This window comes from Magallana gigas, chromosome 1 (assembly GCF_963853765.1).
Source record: "Magallana gigas chromosome 1, xbMagGiga1.1, whole genome shotgun sequence".
Classification (NCBI taxonomy): Eukaryota; Metazoa; Mollusca; class Bivalvia; order Ostreida; family Ostreidae; genus Magallana; species Magallana gigas.
In genome coordinates, this window is record NC_088853.1 from 41,402,081 (window position 1) to 41,419,837 (window position 17,757).

General features: G+C 31.0%; 1 protein-coding gene across 3 annotated transcripts; it reads left to right on the plus strand.

Moving 5' to 3' along the window:
• Nucleotides 1–1,431: 1,431 nt before the first annotated feature.
• On the plus strand, nucleotides 1,432–17,757 carry LOC136270250 (uncharacterized). 3 transcript variants are annotated; one of them, XR_010708005.1, is made up of 11 exons: nucleotides 1,432–1,494; nucleotides 4,898–4,989; nucleotides 5,109–5,360; nucleotides 7,318–7,575; nucleotides 8,062–8,199; nucleotides 8,745–8,882; nucleotides 12,470–12,513; nucleotides 13,092–13,225; nucleotides 13,738–13,781; nucleotides 15,069–17,306; nucleotides 17,531–17,757. XR_010708005.1 is itself a non-coding variant. In XM_066067325.1 (10 exons), the coding sequence occupies exons 2-10, from the start codon at nucleotides 4,923–4,925 to the stop codon at nucleotides 15,230–15,232; spliced, it is 1,239 nt and encodes a 412-aa protein (XP_065923397.1). In that variant the 5' UTR covers nucleotides 1,432–1,494; nucleotides 4,898–4,922; the 3' UTR covers nucleotides 15,233–17,757. The 3 variants fall into 3 exon arrangements, 1 of the variants encoding a protein (XP_065923397.1); XR_010708004.1 differs by having other exon boundaries at nucleotides 15,069–15,600; nucleotides 15,825–17,757; XM_066067325.1 differs by having other exon boundaries at nucleotides 15,069–17,757.

A 17,757-nucleotide genomic window follows, 5' to 3' on the forward strand; every position in this document is an offset into this window, starting at 1 on the left:
AAACATTCACCCGTCTTTTACCCGTCTTTTACAACTCATATATGTCGTTTATATAACACCAGCAGTTTTGATATAAAATAAATGCTTCTTTAAAAACCATTGCTCGAAATTTCTTTTGAATTCTATCAAAAACTATGTTTCAAGCATATTTTTTCCTCCATTGATGCCAGCAGGTTGTGTGCACGGATAAAACTAAGATAAATATTGACACACGTTATAGTGATGTGCGTTAAGGCGACCTTACATGTATTAATACGTTATATTTAAAAGAAATGGACACAGTTTCGTTTCAATGAATCTACCACTCAAACAGATGTAATTTAGTGCACAATTAACGTTGATCAAATTGTTTTTGGGGTTGTTGTGGTGGCTTAAAAACAATCATAGATAGATAGATAGATAGATAGATAGATAGATAGATAGATAGATAGATAGATAGATAGATAGATAGATAGATAGATAGATAGATAGAGCCTTGGTACAGCAACAAATATTTAAATGAATAAAATAGAATGCGCCAGTCCAATTAAATGAATTGTTTATTGTTAGCGCTTGCAGCTTTTTTACAATATTATTCAAATATGTTTTTGATTCAAAGTATTCAATAAAAACTACGCATCATGTATAACTAAATGTGTATTTAAAAAAAAAAAATGCTTGCTTTATAGATCAAAGTACGAAAAAATAAATTTGAGACAAGTCTGTTTAAGCAATATGAATAATTTTCAGAAATTACATCTGCTTTCATTTTTCATAATTTTTTTTTACCGATGCTATTAGTCATACCATTACTTTTAACAATATTTAACTAAAATGTTAAAACTGTGCAGGGTCTTCTTGAAATATTTTATTTGTTTTGATAAATCATACTATTACCTTCTTATATTTAAGGTCGTTAGAGAATTTCTACATTTAGATTATTATAATGGTTAGGTTTTGCTCTGTATAGCTCTACACAATATCACTAACCTCAGCTACATGAGTATCTTCTTCAACCTTGATAAAATAACTTAAAAGGTAATCATCAAAACAAAGCACAATTTTACAGAGCGAAATCAATGTACATGTTTACGTGAAGATAGCTCATAGATACTCATCGTAATGATTTACAACTGATTCGTCAAGCTGAAACTTCACTTATTTACAATGGGGGAGGGGGGGGGGGGGGTATGGTCAACAAATTAACTCACAAATCTAAATCTAAGATACTCTAAGATCTAAATTTCAAGATATCATTTGTTCAGCTAATTATAAAAACTATCATTAAGTGAAGAAAACATTTGAGAATTTTCCTGTATCGTTATAATGAGCCCTTTATTTACAGGAAATTCAAAACAGTCTAAAAATAGCCAAAACCATCGAACCCTCTTAGCAGAAGTGCCATAGAGTACGCATACGCGGCTCAAATTAATTTCCTGGTTGTCAAATAATTTTCTAAGGGTTTCTTTCAGTCTAATCTTAATGATCATTAATACAACACTTCTAATGCAAAAGGTACGTACAATTGTTTTAGCGCACCTCGCAATACTGATGTAACTAAACATGTCATTTTTTCTAGAGAGGGCATTATTTATACAATGTATAATATATTTTTGCCCATTTAAATCTGTTCATGAATATATTTAAAATTATGCATTTAATCCTAACTAATCAATAAGGAAGCAAATGTGTTGATTTCTTCTACATCATTACAGAAATTGTATTACCTTTTCACATCATTATATACAAATCTGGGCTGCATTTTACAAAAGAACTTATGACAAAGTCGTAAATATGTACAGTCTCGTAAAATGATCTTTAGAGAACAAAATTGACATAAAACCATTTGTTTACAAATATTTCAATTCCAATTGTTATATTTTCCAGCCATGAGAATAAATAATTGATTAGTTGGTGATTAATCAGCATTCAGTAATTTGATCGTAACTTGTAAATTCTTTTGTAAAACGCAGCCCAGGGCTGCATTTTACAAAAGAACTTACGACAAAGAGGTAAATATTTACAGTCTTGTAAAATGATCTTTAAAGAAAAAAAAATGATATCAAATAATTTGTTTACTAATATTTGAGTTTCGATAATTCTTTTTTCCAGTTATAAGAAAAAATTTTGAATTAGTTTGTGATTTATTAACATTCATTTATTTGGTCGTAAGTCGTAAGTTCTTTTGTAAAACGCAGGACATATTGTGATTTTTTATAAATGTACGCACAATAATTGTGTGGAGTATAAACAAACAAAAATAAATAAAAAACAGAAACTTCAATGACGAAAAAGGAAATATTTAAGAAATGAAATACTGCAGATTACTTATTTTACGCGAGTACCTCAAGGGACTCAGACACGATTTGAGCTTAAAATTTAGAACTTTATTTTCAATTTTTAAAATTTAGAATGGTTAATATGGGTATTTGTAACGCTTTGTCAACTCTTGGGTTATAAGCAAGGTACAGAGTTTGGAATTCTTTGTTTTGTAAACAAAGACGAGCCTTGTTATTGTTTAAATGTGTGTTTTATTGGTATAATCTTCAATCTAATGATGTTCTCTTTTGTTAATAATATTATTTATAAACACATTAAACAATTAAGTAACCTTGTTTTTCAGAGTCATTTTGTCATAGAAATGGTAATGGCATACTTTATATTATTTGTAAACAAATATAAGACACGAGCTTTGTTTACATTACAATGAATCCTTACCTCTGTATATCTCTAAAACTTGAATTATAACATTTAAAGTTTGGTCAGTCAATCAAAATGTGCAAGTATACCATTTTATTAAGGAAAAATAATTTTCAAATAAAAAAAAATAATCTTAAATCATGCCCAACTCCCTTTAATTTTGCTATTCCACCTATCTTCATAAAATTCCGTGGAGCATAAAATCGCGAATTGTGAACATATGTCCGACAAAAGCGAGATGTTAAAATTCGAGAGATGTGCTTCTTCTAGCGATTCGACGCGGAATAATTATTCCTTGCGTTTAGTATTGAATCTACAGCAACATACTTTGCAATAGTGTCATATTGATTTAATACATTTTCAAAGATACAAACGATAAAAACCGAGACATATGTGGGTGTATTTCGTTTAACGCACTTTCCTCTTTGTCCGAAATTGTAGTTCCTGCATAAATGTTAGGTTTACCCATTCTCCGGTTTCAATGTAAAGCGGAAAGAGTTGATACATTGTTCAAGATGACCACTTAGCCAGCTATAAATATAGTTGTGTTGTAAAAAAAAAAGGATCATTGACATCCCGTGACTTCTACTTGTCATGATTGTACGTCCCAACATGGCGATTTTAACATGTTGTGGAAGAGTTTGTATCGTCAAATGTTGGGGTCTATTTTTGTGGCGCAATGTGTGTAGCTTTGGTCTACCAACCCACAGATCCACATCTCAAATATTGCAGGAGGAAGGATTCTTTTTATCAAAAATGAATTAAGTTTGGGTCATTTCCTAGTCAAACACATGCTTAAGTCTCATATGTTTGAATTTTTTTAGAAAAATGGGCTTGTATGCATAACTTTATTTTAGGTGTGTTAAAGACCCCTTACATCTAACAGGAATTATATTGTCATTACACAAAGAAATTGACCAATGTTGGACAAAATTTTCGATTGATTGTGCCAAATCATAGAACAGACTCACATTCAAATAAATTCCAATTAAGCAAAACAAATGTTAGATATATTTTCTTAAAACAAAAGCAGTTATGTGATATTTTTTATTGCTTAAGCCCATTATATTTATATAATATAGAACACAGTTTCCCATCACTATCAAAATCTTTTTTGATTTGTGTATTATATATCTGGTGAAAAAATAACATTTAACAATCGTACATCGGTTTATCAAATGTATTTAAATGCGCAAAATTGCAACTGCTTGCAGATAAACCATTTTGATAAGCTCAGTAATATTCAAAGACAGTCATTGAAATAACCTACAGATAAATTAAATTATCAGTTGATTTTGCAAGCACTGTAGATTATCAATATTACGCAAGTACTCAATCTATTGATTCAACCACTTAGCATCAAATCGCAATATTAAGTAATAAAGTCGCGAACACCCAATTTCATAGTTTCATGTAGTTTATATCTTTTTGGAAATAAAAGCGGGATTTAAAAATCCGCCAGATGTGCTCCTCGCAATTTAACGCGGACATTAATTGATCGCAATTAGCTAGGAAACAGTACGGAGAATTGAGTTGAATATAAAGCGCCCGATTTGAAAGTTTATTTTCTAGTGCAATTTTACACAAAGAGTGAAATTCAAAATCTTATGATATATAAGTTAACACATCTTAAAGATCGTTTCGGCCTGCGGTGACCTTTAATTAAAATAATACACATCCTCAAAAGTTGTGAACCAAAAAGAATTCACAAAAACAAACGCTGTGAGAAGACTCTTGTGTTCACTGTTATACATGTACAACTTCTTATCAAAAATATAATATTGCATCATGCAGTAGATTGGTTCGAACATTATATTTTGTCTTAGAAGCCATTTAACATTTACTGTTGAAGCTGAGTAGTCCAAGATAATGACAATGCATTTTCACGAAATGAATAACTCTTTATTCGGTAAAGATGTGACAATATATCTAATATAAGAAATTAAATTCATCTAATCCTTCATATTGATATGTCCTGTTCTTGGTATATGGGGTTTTAAATATTATTTATACAACACGATATTGATATACAACGAATGTCTAGATAATTGTTGATGCTGGTTATAACATCCTGTTGTGTTTTTTTCGTTTTGTTTGTTTGTTTGTTTGTTTGTTTGTTTTTTTTTTTTGCTTTTTTTTTGGTTGTTTGGTTTTTTTTGTTTTTTTTTTTGTTTTTTGGTTTTTTTTGTGAAATATTTTAGCTCGATTTTTGTTTCAGTGATTTGCACAAGAGAGGGGAGGAAATGGAAAAACGCATATTTTTACCGATGACATTTTGGTTTTCTTTACCATGGATAGCTTATACTTACGGTAACGTACGATGTATTTTCAAGAAAATTGAATTGCATGACATAGCAATTCGTGTATGTGTACACATATACCATATATTACTTAAGTACCCATGTTAAGCTGCCTTTTTAATCTTACAGAAAACATTGCTTTACACAAATTAGCAAAGCAAAAACATCCGTTCTTGCATAAGGATTTTTCATACCTCATTTTTCACGATTTTTCCGCCTCTAATGCTGTGGATGGACTGAAGACAGATTGTTCTGCCTATGGAGGTCAATGCACACTCTCAGCGGTCAATAAACGTGTAGCTCTTTGGTACGTTGACCTTGGGTCCATTCTGAGCATCCATCATATTACCATTTACTATAGAACCGACAACGTTACCTGGGGTAAGTATCAGAGTGTATATCTTTAACAGCTTCGATAATCCTGGCCAGTTTTAGGCACTATAATTTTCTTGTGGAGAAGAAGAGCTCTATATAGAGATACAGGAGAGCATTAAAATTGCAAAGTTAAATTATTGGGTTTTTTTTTATTATCAATTAACAGCTTTTGATTAAAAATATATTTGAAATGTATGAAAGATTGAGAATTTGTTGACTATCAAGAACCCTTTACATGTAGATGACAAAGTTCTCCAGACATAATTGTTAAAACAAACACGCGATTATATTATTATTACTATTATTATCAGGATTATTATTATTATTTTAAATTTGTCTCTTAAACGTTGATACAATATAAAATTAACACTTAAACTGTGGCAGTATTTCAGGGGAAGTACATGTATAAAGGAAATGCAAAATATTCATCAGATTTTGAGAAGCTTTGTAAGATTATACTTAACAATGGAATTCACTATTCGATTCGTTTTCTTGAGATTTATATGTATTTAGAAAAACATATACCAAGAAAGTATCTAACCAATAAAAGATAAAAGTTTAAATGATTTCCTTTTGCAGAGAATGTGTAAAATACTTAAAAAATTGATAATATTGCAAGTAAAGTATATTTATTAGAATTAAGATATATTTATTTATTTATTTATTTATTTACATAAAATTGATTTCAAGAGGATGTAATTTTAATATATTAAGTATGCATGGAAAAAAAAGTTGACCAGTCTTTAATTCAATTTTAATTTTATCTACTTTGCCATCGTTACTAGCAGACAATCTAACTAATTTATAGCCCTATTTAAATTAATGTGTTGATAAGAAAAAAACGTATCCAACACACCACAATAAAATAATTTGAAAATTAAGAAAGGACAACTAAAAATCAAGCAAAAACAACATGATACCCCTATTTACAGTAAATGACAAAATTAAAAAGGTCAAATAGTCGTGGCTCTTCTGGGGGGGATTCGATCTCTTAATGAAGAATATTTCTGTATTAAGATCTAAGAAGATGCTCAAATTGTCAAGCTAAAATATATAAGATTTTTCTTCTCTAAATAAAAGTGCATAGTTTAGAATACCATTCGTAAAAATATGAGGTAATCAGGCTCCGTAAGTCGTGTTTAACAAAAAAAAAAAATAAAAAAAAAAAATAACGGCTAACGACCAAATTAATGAATGCTAATAAATCATCAACAAATCAATCATTTATTCCAATGGCTGGAAAAAACGATTATGGGAATTGAAATATTTGTAAACAAATGGTCTATATTTTCCCCAAAGGTACATGTAGTACGATACGACTAAATACTTCAATTGTTTTCGAATTGCCCTTAGTCAATTACTTTTCGTTCTTGTAATTATTAACCCTGTATTGGCATTCGATTTTTTTTCTTGTATTCATGAATATATCATGATTGTACGTTACCGTAAATGTATTTATTTTTATCTCTTTTTTTCAAGTGAATTTTTTTTTTTTTTTTTTTTTTGCTTTAACAATGTATTTTTCAATTAATAAGTCTATACTTAAGAAGGTATATCATTAAAGGAAAGTTTTGCTTTGTAAATTGTTCAGTTTCATGAAAGTATTTGTCAAAATTTTGCGCACAGAACATCGTATGAATATAAACTAAAAGTTTGCAAAGGAAAAACAACGTATAAAGCATCTTATTTTTTTTTATAATTTATTTCTTTTTAAAAAAAAAAACAGACATGCAAAACAGACATTCAATCACACACACACATACACACTTATGAATAAACACTGAAATTTATCATTTTGTGATTACTTGCTTACATGGGGAAAAAAATAAGTATAGAAAAAAAAATATTCATGATACAGTGTAATAAAAATAAATCAGATATCAGCAGCAAATATATCTTTCCAACTATCCCATAAGTTTTCAAAATATTGTAGTTTACCAGTTTGTCATCTTATTTGTTCAAGGTCCTAGCAATGGTTTTGTCAATAGATTCCTTGGGTTCTCTGTGTACATATCGAACACCACAGAGGCCAAAGATATGGTATTACATGTATGTTTCCAAGACACGACGTTTAATGACACGACTATACCGGCAGTGTTAACTTTAAATTGTACCACCCAGGGGAGGTACGTCATCTACTACAACAACAGGACAGCTACTAATTTGCCATCCTTCTACTCAGAATATGCGTTCAGCGAACTGTGTGAATTTGAAGTATATGGTAAGTGGCTTCAGGTTAAGAGAGAGAGAGAGAGAGAGAGAGAGAGAGAGAGAGAGAGAGAGAGAGAGAGAGAGAGAGAGAGACAGACAGACAGACAGAGAAAAGGAGAGACAGACAGACGGACGGACGGACAAAAAGACACACAGAAGAAAAAGATACCCTTAAAGAGTGAAATAAACACTAACGTGTGTTTGGAAAAGTGTAAATAGGAAAAGCATAATGAAATTGACTATAATGCTTTACTTAGCTATAAATTAAGATTTTTTCCGTAAACCTTCAACGTGTGACGATCTGTATACATAGATAAAATTATATATATATAAATATATTATATATATATATATATATATATATATATATATATATATATATATATATATATATATATATATATATATATATATATATATATATATATATATATATATATATATATATATATATATATATATATATATATATATATATACACTATGATTTTTGCAGGCTGTTCCAATCCCGGATACTACAGCGAGAACTGTTCCATGCCGTGTCCACCCCACTGTGTAAACAGTCGGTGTCATATAGAGACTGGTCATTGCTTTGAATGTGAAGATGGATATCGGGGACCAATGTGTGAACAACGTATGTTTTGCACATTGACTTCATCATTTGGAATTTGTTGCCTCTTAAATATTGAAAATATGGATTGTGTTTTAAGAATTATCTTTATCTTTATCTCTATATATAGGAATCCATCATTTATTTCATAGTGTCTATCTAAAAGCATACACTGTCAAAGCCATGTTAAGGGATAAAGAGGAAGTCACAATACCTTAACAAATTCTCAAAAGTTTTATTATCAGAAACATATAAATGATTTCATTTATTATTTGAGCTTCAACATAGTAATTAATCGTTTTTTAAAAAAAATAGAAAAAAACAACGCCGTTTAGAAATGTATGTATTTACATGTACATGCAATTTACCGGATGAAAATTGAAATGAAAGAAGCTCATATATATCATGGGGTGCTGTGGTGTTTTATTCATTTTAACTTTTCTAGTTATGTTATATATAAACAACATTATTTCTCTGTTATTGCCATAATTTTTGATACTGAAGACCCTGCATTACATTACATTAATTACAAATTACATTACATTACATTACAATTAACTGCATTACAGTTTGTCAAAACAACACATTTGGAGGCGGTTGTTCAGAGAGTTGTGGCCATTGTGTTAGTGGACTCCAATGTCACCACGTTACTGGATCTTGTTACCTTGGATGTGCACCAGGGTACTATGGAAGTCAATGTAAAACGGGTAAAGTCGATGACAAATTACTCTTACTCTTTATTTACGTTAAGCGGGCTCAATTTTCAAGACTTTTTTCAAACTGTATTGGTCTCCTTTGGAACAGCTATTAAAATTTAGGAAAATACCTTAATTCAAAAGATAAAATGTAGGGTTTTTTTCTTTACTGAATAATACTTTCTAGCTTAGCAAATTACAACATTAACATTTAGAAGATATGATGGTTGATTTGTTAAACATCTAGCTTCCTTGAACACATAAGCTTACTAGTGAAACAAACAATTCCTACATTCACGATAATGATAGAGTTGAAAAGAATGGACGTTTAAGAGGATGCTTATTTTGATTAAAAAGAAAATTATTAACCCAACTCTTAACGTAATACATATTTTAAAATTTCTTTAAAATATTAAGATGTTGGACATCAAATCAGTTTCATTGGAAGATAAAACAAAAAAAATGTTTAAATTTAAGAGACACAGTAAAAAAACAAACTGTGTTCAGTATTCATTTATCCGTTTTAAATGTTTACCAAGTTTCAGTATGCTATTTCTACATGCAATAGTACATTTTAATTTCAGAGCGTATGTTGTCGTGTTATAAGCGAGATAGAAAGTTCATAATTCTATGTAATGTAAACAAAGCTCAATTCATGATTTTACTTACATTTTGAAAACCCAACAAGTAGACCTAGTATGAATGTGAAAAACGCTAAAATCTGTTTCATTTTGTTCAAAACGTATTAGCGGAAAGAAAAATCAGCTTGAAAACGATCTTTGACGTATCAATTGAACTTCGTTTTCATAACAGAACAGAAATGTAAGCTCTGATTCTTGCTTATAACCCTTCCACTGACCCTCAAATTTTGGTTGATCATTTAAATGGCAATAATAAAACATTTGTAAACAATATAAACAGAAAAAAAAAAGAAATTGAACCAAAATTGTGACCCTTTTAGAAATAGAATAGCTATTTTTATATCTGTGGGTAGATAAAAACGGGTTAGTCGCTTTAGAGTCAGCTGACTATCTTTCCGTTTTTAACCAATTAAAATAATCTATTTTGTTAGTCCAATCAAATCAATGTAAATCAGATTGAAAGTTGTGATACATATGTACTTTGAATCTCTAGGTAAGTCAGGTGTAATTTTCTAAAAGAAAAAAAAAAACAACCAAACAAAGAAATAGAGAAAGTTAGTTAGTAAGCTAGTTAAGTAAGATAGATAAGATGTTAATTCATTTCAAAGTTGATGCATTTAATATTATTATACTTTTATGTAAAATACTAAAATCTGATTGGTTTAGACGCAGTTGATAATCCGTTCTATTACCCTCAGCGTTAGCAACACACTTAGCAACGGGTAACACAACGAATTGTTACATGCGCGTAAATCATGCACGTACGGTTAACCATAGAATTCACGTCATTCCTATATAAAAGCAGTAAAGTTTTGTTGAAAATTAAGACATTCAGTATAATAAAATAAATAGTGCCTGTTTGGGGGGGGGGGGGGGTAAGAGATAAAATTGACACCCCTCGAATATACCATTGTCAACCTCCGCTTCGCGTCTGTTGACAATGGTTTTCTAGGTGTGTCGATTTTAACTCTTACCCTCCCAAACAGGCATTATATATATATATATATATATATATATATATATATATATATATATATATATATATATATATATATATATATATATATATATATATAGTGTTACCTTTGTGCAGTCAGTACAAGAGATAAATGCAAATAAAGCTAACGAATAAATATCATTAGTTAATTGTAAAGAGGGTACGATGGTCATGATAATGTATAGATTTTTTTGTTTGTTTCCCTTTGGAAAAAAAGGTTATCAAATAAGATACAGGATTTTTTTTCTCTTACCTTATAAACGTTTATAGCTACAAATCATATGGTGTATCTTAATACTTCTAAAAGTAATATCATCTTATATTGAACTCTATATCAATTTTTTTTCTCTATCAAAATTTTCTTGTTAAAAATGATTAAACTATTAAAGTGAAATACATGTACATTAAGTGTTTTGATTATAAAGTATCTTTAAAATGGTCACTTCCTTGTTTTATTAATATCTACTAAATGACACCATATCGTTAGTTTTGAGAAAGAAAGAAATCATTAACTTTTCCGACTTATACAACCTTTATAAAAAGAACAATAATACACTAAATACCATAAAAGTCAAAATCTAATAATAAATGTAATGTCAAAACTTAACGTTAACTGAAATAAAAATAAACTGTTATAATTTTTTAAAGAAGTTATTGATATTAACAAGTATAAATAATCTTCTAAAACATCTTACAGTCTAAACATTAAAAACAAAAACATGAATCAACGTTCGTTGTGATTATTTGCACTCAACCTATAGAATAACGAGGGTATTCAATCCTTTGTGAACTTTTTCATGAAGTCACAGTGATAATCGGTACGCGCTTATCGTTTGACGGTTTGTTGGTAGCATGTAAAACACGGGTAGTTTAAACTTTTTGAACAATTTTCCTTTATTTAAACGTAAATGTGTTATTAACAGCTATGTTAAAAAGTTCACCGGGATATGAACTTGGTTGGTACGGGATGAAATCTTCTGAGAAGCCCTTCAGATTTCACAGGATTTGATCACTTAACCAACAAAGGGTTGGTACGGGATGAAATCTTCTGAAAAGCCCTTCAGATTTCACAGGATTTGATCACTTAACCAACAAAGTTCATTTATCGGTGAACTTTTTAACTTGCTGTTTATTTCTTAATTGAATTGTATATCATAGAATGTTAAATAATAGAATGCAAGTTACAAAAAATATCATTATTAATCGTTTCACTTCCTGAACCACATCTATACATACTTAATGAAGCACCAGCTTAATTATGTCCTCAAATTGCTGAGAACCTTTAATATCCATCAAGCTTATTTTGCAAAAAAATGGCATATAAATATATATAGTAAAAAAACGATCAGTCTATACCTTCTTATTAAAACACGGTGACAGCGCGCACGCTTAAAAACATGCTTACAACGAATTATTTTCCATTCCGCAAGTCATTACTTACACTAAAAGGTACATGTACATTTGGTATAACGAATCCATTTTCAAAGACCTTGCTACTTTGCTAAAGAAGTGTTTTAGCTAATGATTTTTTTTTTTGAAATGCGAAAACCAGTAGTGTAACAGAGAGTAATATCTCACTATAATTGAACTCGGCTTTAAATGAAAGGTAATCAATTGTGGTTATTAAGTCGATGATATAGACTACCAATGTCTTTTTTTTTTTAATTTTTGGACCTTTACTATAGGTAATAATTTAAAGTGATACCCAAAACTATTACTGAAACCACAATATATAACAAGGTAAACTTCTGCTATTCAATCAGTAAAATTAAGACTAAAAAGTTACTTATTTGTGTCCGAAAAGTTAGTTAAAGGTTACTGAATTATGCCTTTTAGTCGCATTTCCAAAAGTTTTGGTTAACATTTACACATGTAGTTGCCTGTGTAATAGAACTCTATTATGCGTATTATAAAAGAGGGTTCATATACATGAATATTTAATCAACTGTGTTTTCATTCAGCATGCCCAAGTGGGAACAACAGATCCAATGGCAACTGTATACAGGTATACCAACGCATGAATCAAAGATAATTATGAAGAAAATCAACTGGGTTTTGTTTTGATTGCATTATTGTTTTGGTGGGGATTTGAGGGCAGGGGTTAGGTACCGTAAATGTACTTTATTCTAAATGCAGAAATATAATTTTCAATGCTGATTTTTATGGTTATCAAGAAGAGTATGTAACCAATGCCAAGATAACTAACTATATACCGTGTTGTTTATTTATGTTGGTTATTTCGTGTCATTGGATTTATGATTGCGTCAAGTTTTTTGTTTTTTTCAATTAACAACAAAACATTTTCTAAATCTGATCAAAGAAAAGATAAAATATTATGTAAAACCTAACAATATTTGATTTATTGAGCAAATTGGAAATACAAAATTCTCATTTTCTGTTTTTTCAGTTCTTTTCGATGTTGTGGCTTTGATTTTTTTTTTATATTTCAGATTTCTATACTCTCTCTCTCTCTCTCTCTCTCTCTCTCTCTCTCTTTCTCTCTCTCTCTCTCTCTCTCTGCCATATGTAATTCATTCGTTAGAGCACAGTACTCATCATTTTCTCTCATTCTTACTCATTTAGGATTCATCTCAGGAAAATAAAGAAATCGGAAGAAATAATCAAACCGGAAATATGATTATCTATGTTGCTATTGGTGGATCGGTAGGAGTCGTGTCTGTTGTAATTGCAGTAACTGTCATAGTGTACAAACTAAGGTAGGAGTATTTATGTATTTAGTGCACATATAAAAAAAGTACTATTGTATTGTATACCAATGCAAGGATCAGCCCAATTGAAAACTTTTTTGGTCATTGTAAGGCAGTGTTTAGAATTACCATTACCAATTCTTTCTTTCTTGAAGTTGTCAAGGGTGTCTGATCCGCCTTTACTCAAAAACATGTTTCCAAGTCAAGGGTTTTCTACAGCGGGTGGATTGTAAACTCTTGACTTGGGAAGACGTGTTTGAGTAGCAAAACGGATCAGAAACTGGGGAAGATGTACATTACCATTAAACTTTTTTTTAAATACAGTAATCTATACGAAAACTGCTTGATCCTTTTTAAAGTTATTGCTTTTGGATGGGCATCTAAAAAATAATTGATTCTTTTATTCATCAATCTATCATTATTACTTGATTTTATATTTTTTTTTGTCAAGAAAACGAGTTTTGATCAGGCAGTCATTAACTTTGATTTAACACTCTCTTTCATAACAAATAATAACAAAGACGCAGTGGCAAGAAGGATCATCTGTCGAACACACAGGCATCAGGTGAGTAGACTACAGCTTTTACAAACACTTAATGATAAAACATACCAAAGATTCCTTATATTTTGCGAGAACTTTATTCCGCTTTTCGGCCGTTTTGCATCAAATAGCAAGAATCTAAAATTCGCGAGACCTGATTTTTTTTATCTTTGTTCCATTAAGTTATCAATTCTCAGAGAAATAGAAGCGATATTTTAAAATCCGCAAGATGTGTGTTCTTCGCGATTTTACGCAGATAACAATCATTTGCGTTTAATTAAGAATTTAAAGTAGTTAAAGTTAAATATAACTTGGAATTCAGCGTGAAAACGTACTAATATAAGTAATATATTACTCTTATAACTTATATTTCTCATCAATATTCTAATTACAAAACAAACGGGAATTTTTTCAGTCATTAATATGCCCCCAAAAAATCGTATTGAGTACATGATAAAACTTTTAAAAATTATACGTGTGATCTAGAATAGTGAAATAGTCCATTGAAAGCAAACTTAATATTATCATGGTAATTTATGGAGTGTATTGATCTCCATCGAGCTTTGTATAATGATATAGAAAAATACCGCCCAAAAAAAACACACAATTAAAATTAATTTACACATGATCTTTATTATTATTATTATTATCATTTTTTTCCCTCAATGATACTCTTAACAGTTTAAAGTTTAAAAAGAAAATGACAATAACAAACTGTAAACCAACTCAAAAATCCATTTATCGAAATACAAACTCAAAGAAGAGCAACACGGACCTCTAAAGTGATGTAGGGGGGATCAGGTACTTCGGAGGAGTGAGCAATCCCTGCCGACCCTCATATCTAGAAATCCGAAATAGATGGGTATTTTGTTAACCATCCAACTTCCTAAAATGCTATTTATTAGAATAAAGCGTAGATATCAATCAACAGTGTGTTCACTTAAGGTGGAATAACACATCATCACAAAATGGCTCATTTCTGATCGAAACGACATTTCGTTTTATAAAACAGGATTTTGTCGACGACAATACGTAACTTACTCAATAGCCTAGTAGATAAAGTATAGGGCTTATGATCCGTGTATTCCGAGTTCAAATCCAACCGGGGTTTTGTTGTTACTTAGTGAATTATTTTTTTTTTTACAAATATTCCTTTATTATCCCAAAACTACAAATTGTTTGCTTATTTGACATATGCATAGTTTATTAATCATTAAATCTTTCATAATCCAATAATTTACTAATACATGTATTTTGAGTGACTTTCCCAGGTGTGTAATTGAACTTTAAACAGTGCATATGTGTTTTCAGATAAACAACCGAACAACGAGGACGTTTCCCTTCAATACGACGATAACATTCAGGACTCCAAGTGTCATGGAGAGTCATCTTCACAGAAGTCGGAATATTACTGCGAACTGGCGGAAACTGAATACAATGATACTGCAACTGGAAGAGCCTATGAAAATATCTGATTCGATTATGTCAATGAACTGTGTCACAATTATATTCCAACCATACTCCCATACTTTTGGTTGAGTTCTAGTATCTAAACTTTGTTTGAAATGTATTTCCATACTTTTGAGTTATTTATATATTTTTGCTTGCATGAGTGGTCACTGGGTGTAGTAATACTACTGGAGAAAACCTGTTTAACAGGTATTATTTATTTTTAAATAAACTTGCTTAGTGGTTTGAAGAGTGAGGTTAGATGTATTCTGGGCGACACGCTGTGTGGACGTGTCTGTACTCTTGGTGAGATATCTTGGGCGTTTCCCATGCTGTGTGATCTTGGGAACGGCATCCCTGTGTGGGCTTATTTGTGTGAGAGAGATACAACCCAGTAAGTGTTACATTATTTCTATTTTTATGGTTGATATTAATTCTGCATTGTGAGTAGAGTTAGACTACAGGTATGTGAAATTGTAATTTAAATAGCTGTTATGTTACGGTAGCCCAGAATTGTAATATACTGCAGCGGTGTGTTTAATGAGTCAGTATATGTATCTAATTTCAAATAGGTGTATAAGAAAACTTATTATGCCACGTTGTTCGATATTTAAATAGGTGACCACGGAGTGGGCACGTGCACGTGGTGGACCATGTTATATCCGTGGAAGAACTTATGGTGGGACAATTAATATCCAAACCAAAAACTTATGCTTTTCCAGTCCTCCGGAACTTACCTTATGTGAGACGTCTTGTCGAATGCCATCTAGTCCATCCGATAGAACTGATGTCAACAACCTCCTAATTATTGTATATTTGTAAATAAATTGTGTTTGTTTTATAAATTTTGTTTTGTTTGACTTACAAGGACCATCCTTTTACCAGATTGGTGAAATGTGTTAAGAACCTAGTATACAATTTGAATGCAATTGTGACATTTTAGTGGCAGCGGTGGGATGGTCTTTGTTTAGTCATTTTTTTGTGGTACTATTTGTGTGAACTACTCGCATATTTTTCCATTGTAATATGTTTTAGTACCTGTGCTTACTTTTGAGTTTTTTTTTCTAATGTAGCAATTTTCTTTTTGAAAAACTCAAACATTTTTACATTGTATGTCTACATTTTTTCGCACGTTGAGCGGTTTGTTGCTCAATTTTTTTCTTTTTGAACATGGAATTCATTGAGTTGGGTACTAGATTAGGATTGAAAGATGAAGATTTGAAAGAGATTGAGCTAGAAACGATAAAGAGATAAACAGAGTTACAGAGACAGATAAACTCAGAGATAGCTGCTGCAAGTGCTTCTGCATAAGTCAGGCTAAACTTCCCAAACTACCAGTTTTTGAAGAAACTAATGACTGTATTGACTCCTATTTACAGAGATTCGAGAGATTTGCATTCAACGCAAAATGGGAAGAGTCCATCTGGGCCATCAATCTCATTGCATTGTTAAAAGGTAAAGCTCTGGACGTTTATTCTAGATTACCTGCAGGTGAAGCTCTCAATTACGGATGTCTGAAGCAGGCGCTACTAAAGCGATTCCAACTGACAGAGGAAGGATTTCACTCAAAGTTCCGTAATTCTAAACCAGAACAAGAGGTCATCAAAGGATCAGAGAACATTGGAGCATATTTCCTGAGTCGGCATGTTGCAGAATAGATTAGTTTTAAGTGCATGAACTGTTCAACGTACGGCACATTTCATTTACGATAAAATGTTACAAAATTGTATTTTGTTCTTAGGAATGGAGGTATTGTCACAATTATGTTCCAACCATACTCCCATACTTTTGGTTGAGTTCTAGTATCTAAATTTTGTTTGGAATGTATTTCCATACTTTTGAGTTATTTATATATTTTTGCTTGCATGAGTGGTCACTGGGTGTAGTAATACTACTGGAGAAAACCTGTTTAACAGGTATTATTTATTTTTAAATAAACTTGCTTAGTGGTTTGAAGAGTGAGGTTAGATGTATTCTGGGCGACACGCTGTGTGGACGTGTCTGTACTCTTGGTGAGATATCTTGGGCGTTTCCCATGCTGTGTGATCTTGGGAACGGCATCCCTGTGTGGGCTTATTTGTGTGAGAGAGATACAACCCAGTAAGTGTTACATTATTTCTATTTTTATGGTTGATATTAATTCTGCATTGTGAGTAGAGTTAGACTACAGGTATGTGAAATTGTAATTTAAATAGCTGTTATGTTACGGTAGCCCAGAATTGTAATATACTGCAGCGGTGTGTTTAATGAGTCAGTATATGTATCTAATTTCAAATAGGTGTATAAGAAAACTTATTATGCCACGTTGTTCGATATTTAAATAGGTGACCACGGAGTGGGCACGTGCACGTGGTGGACCATGTTATATCCGTGGAAGAACTTATGGTGGGACAATTAATATCCAAACCAAAAACTTATGCTTTTCCAGTCCTCCGGAACTTACCTTATGTGAGACGTCTTGTCGAATGCCATCTAGTCCATCCGATAGAACTGATGTCAACAACCTCCTAATTATTGTATATTTGTAAATAAATTGTGTTTGTTTTGTAAA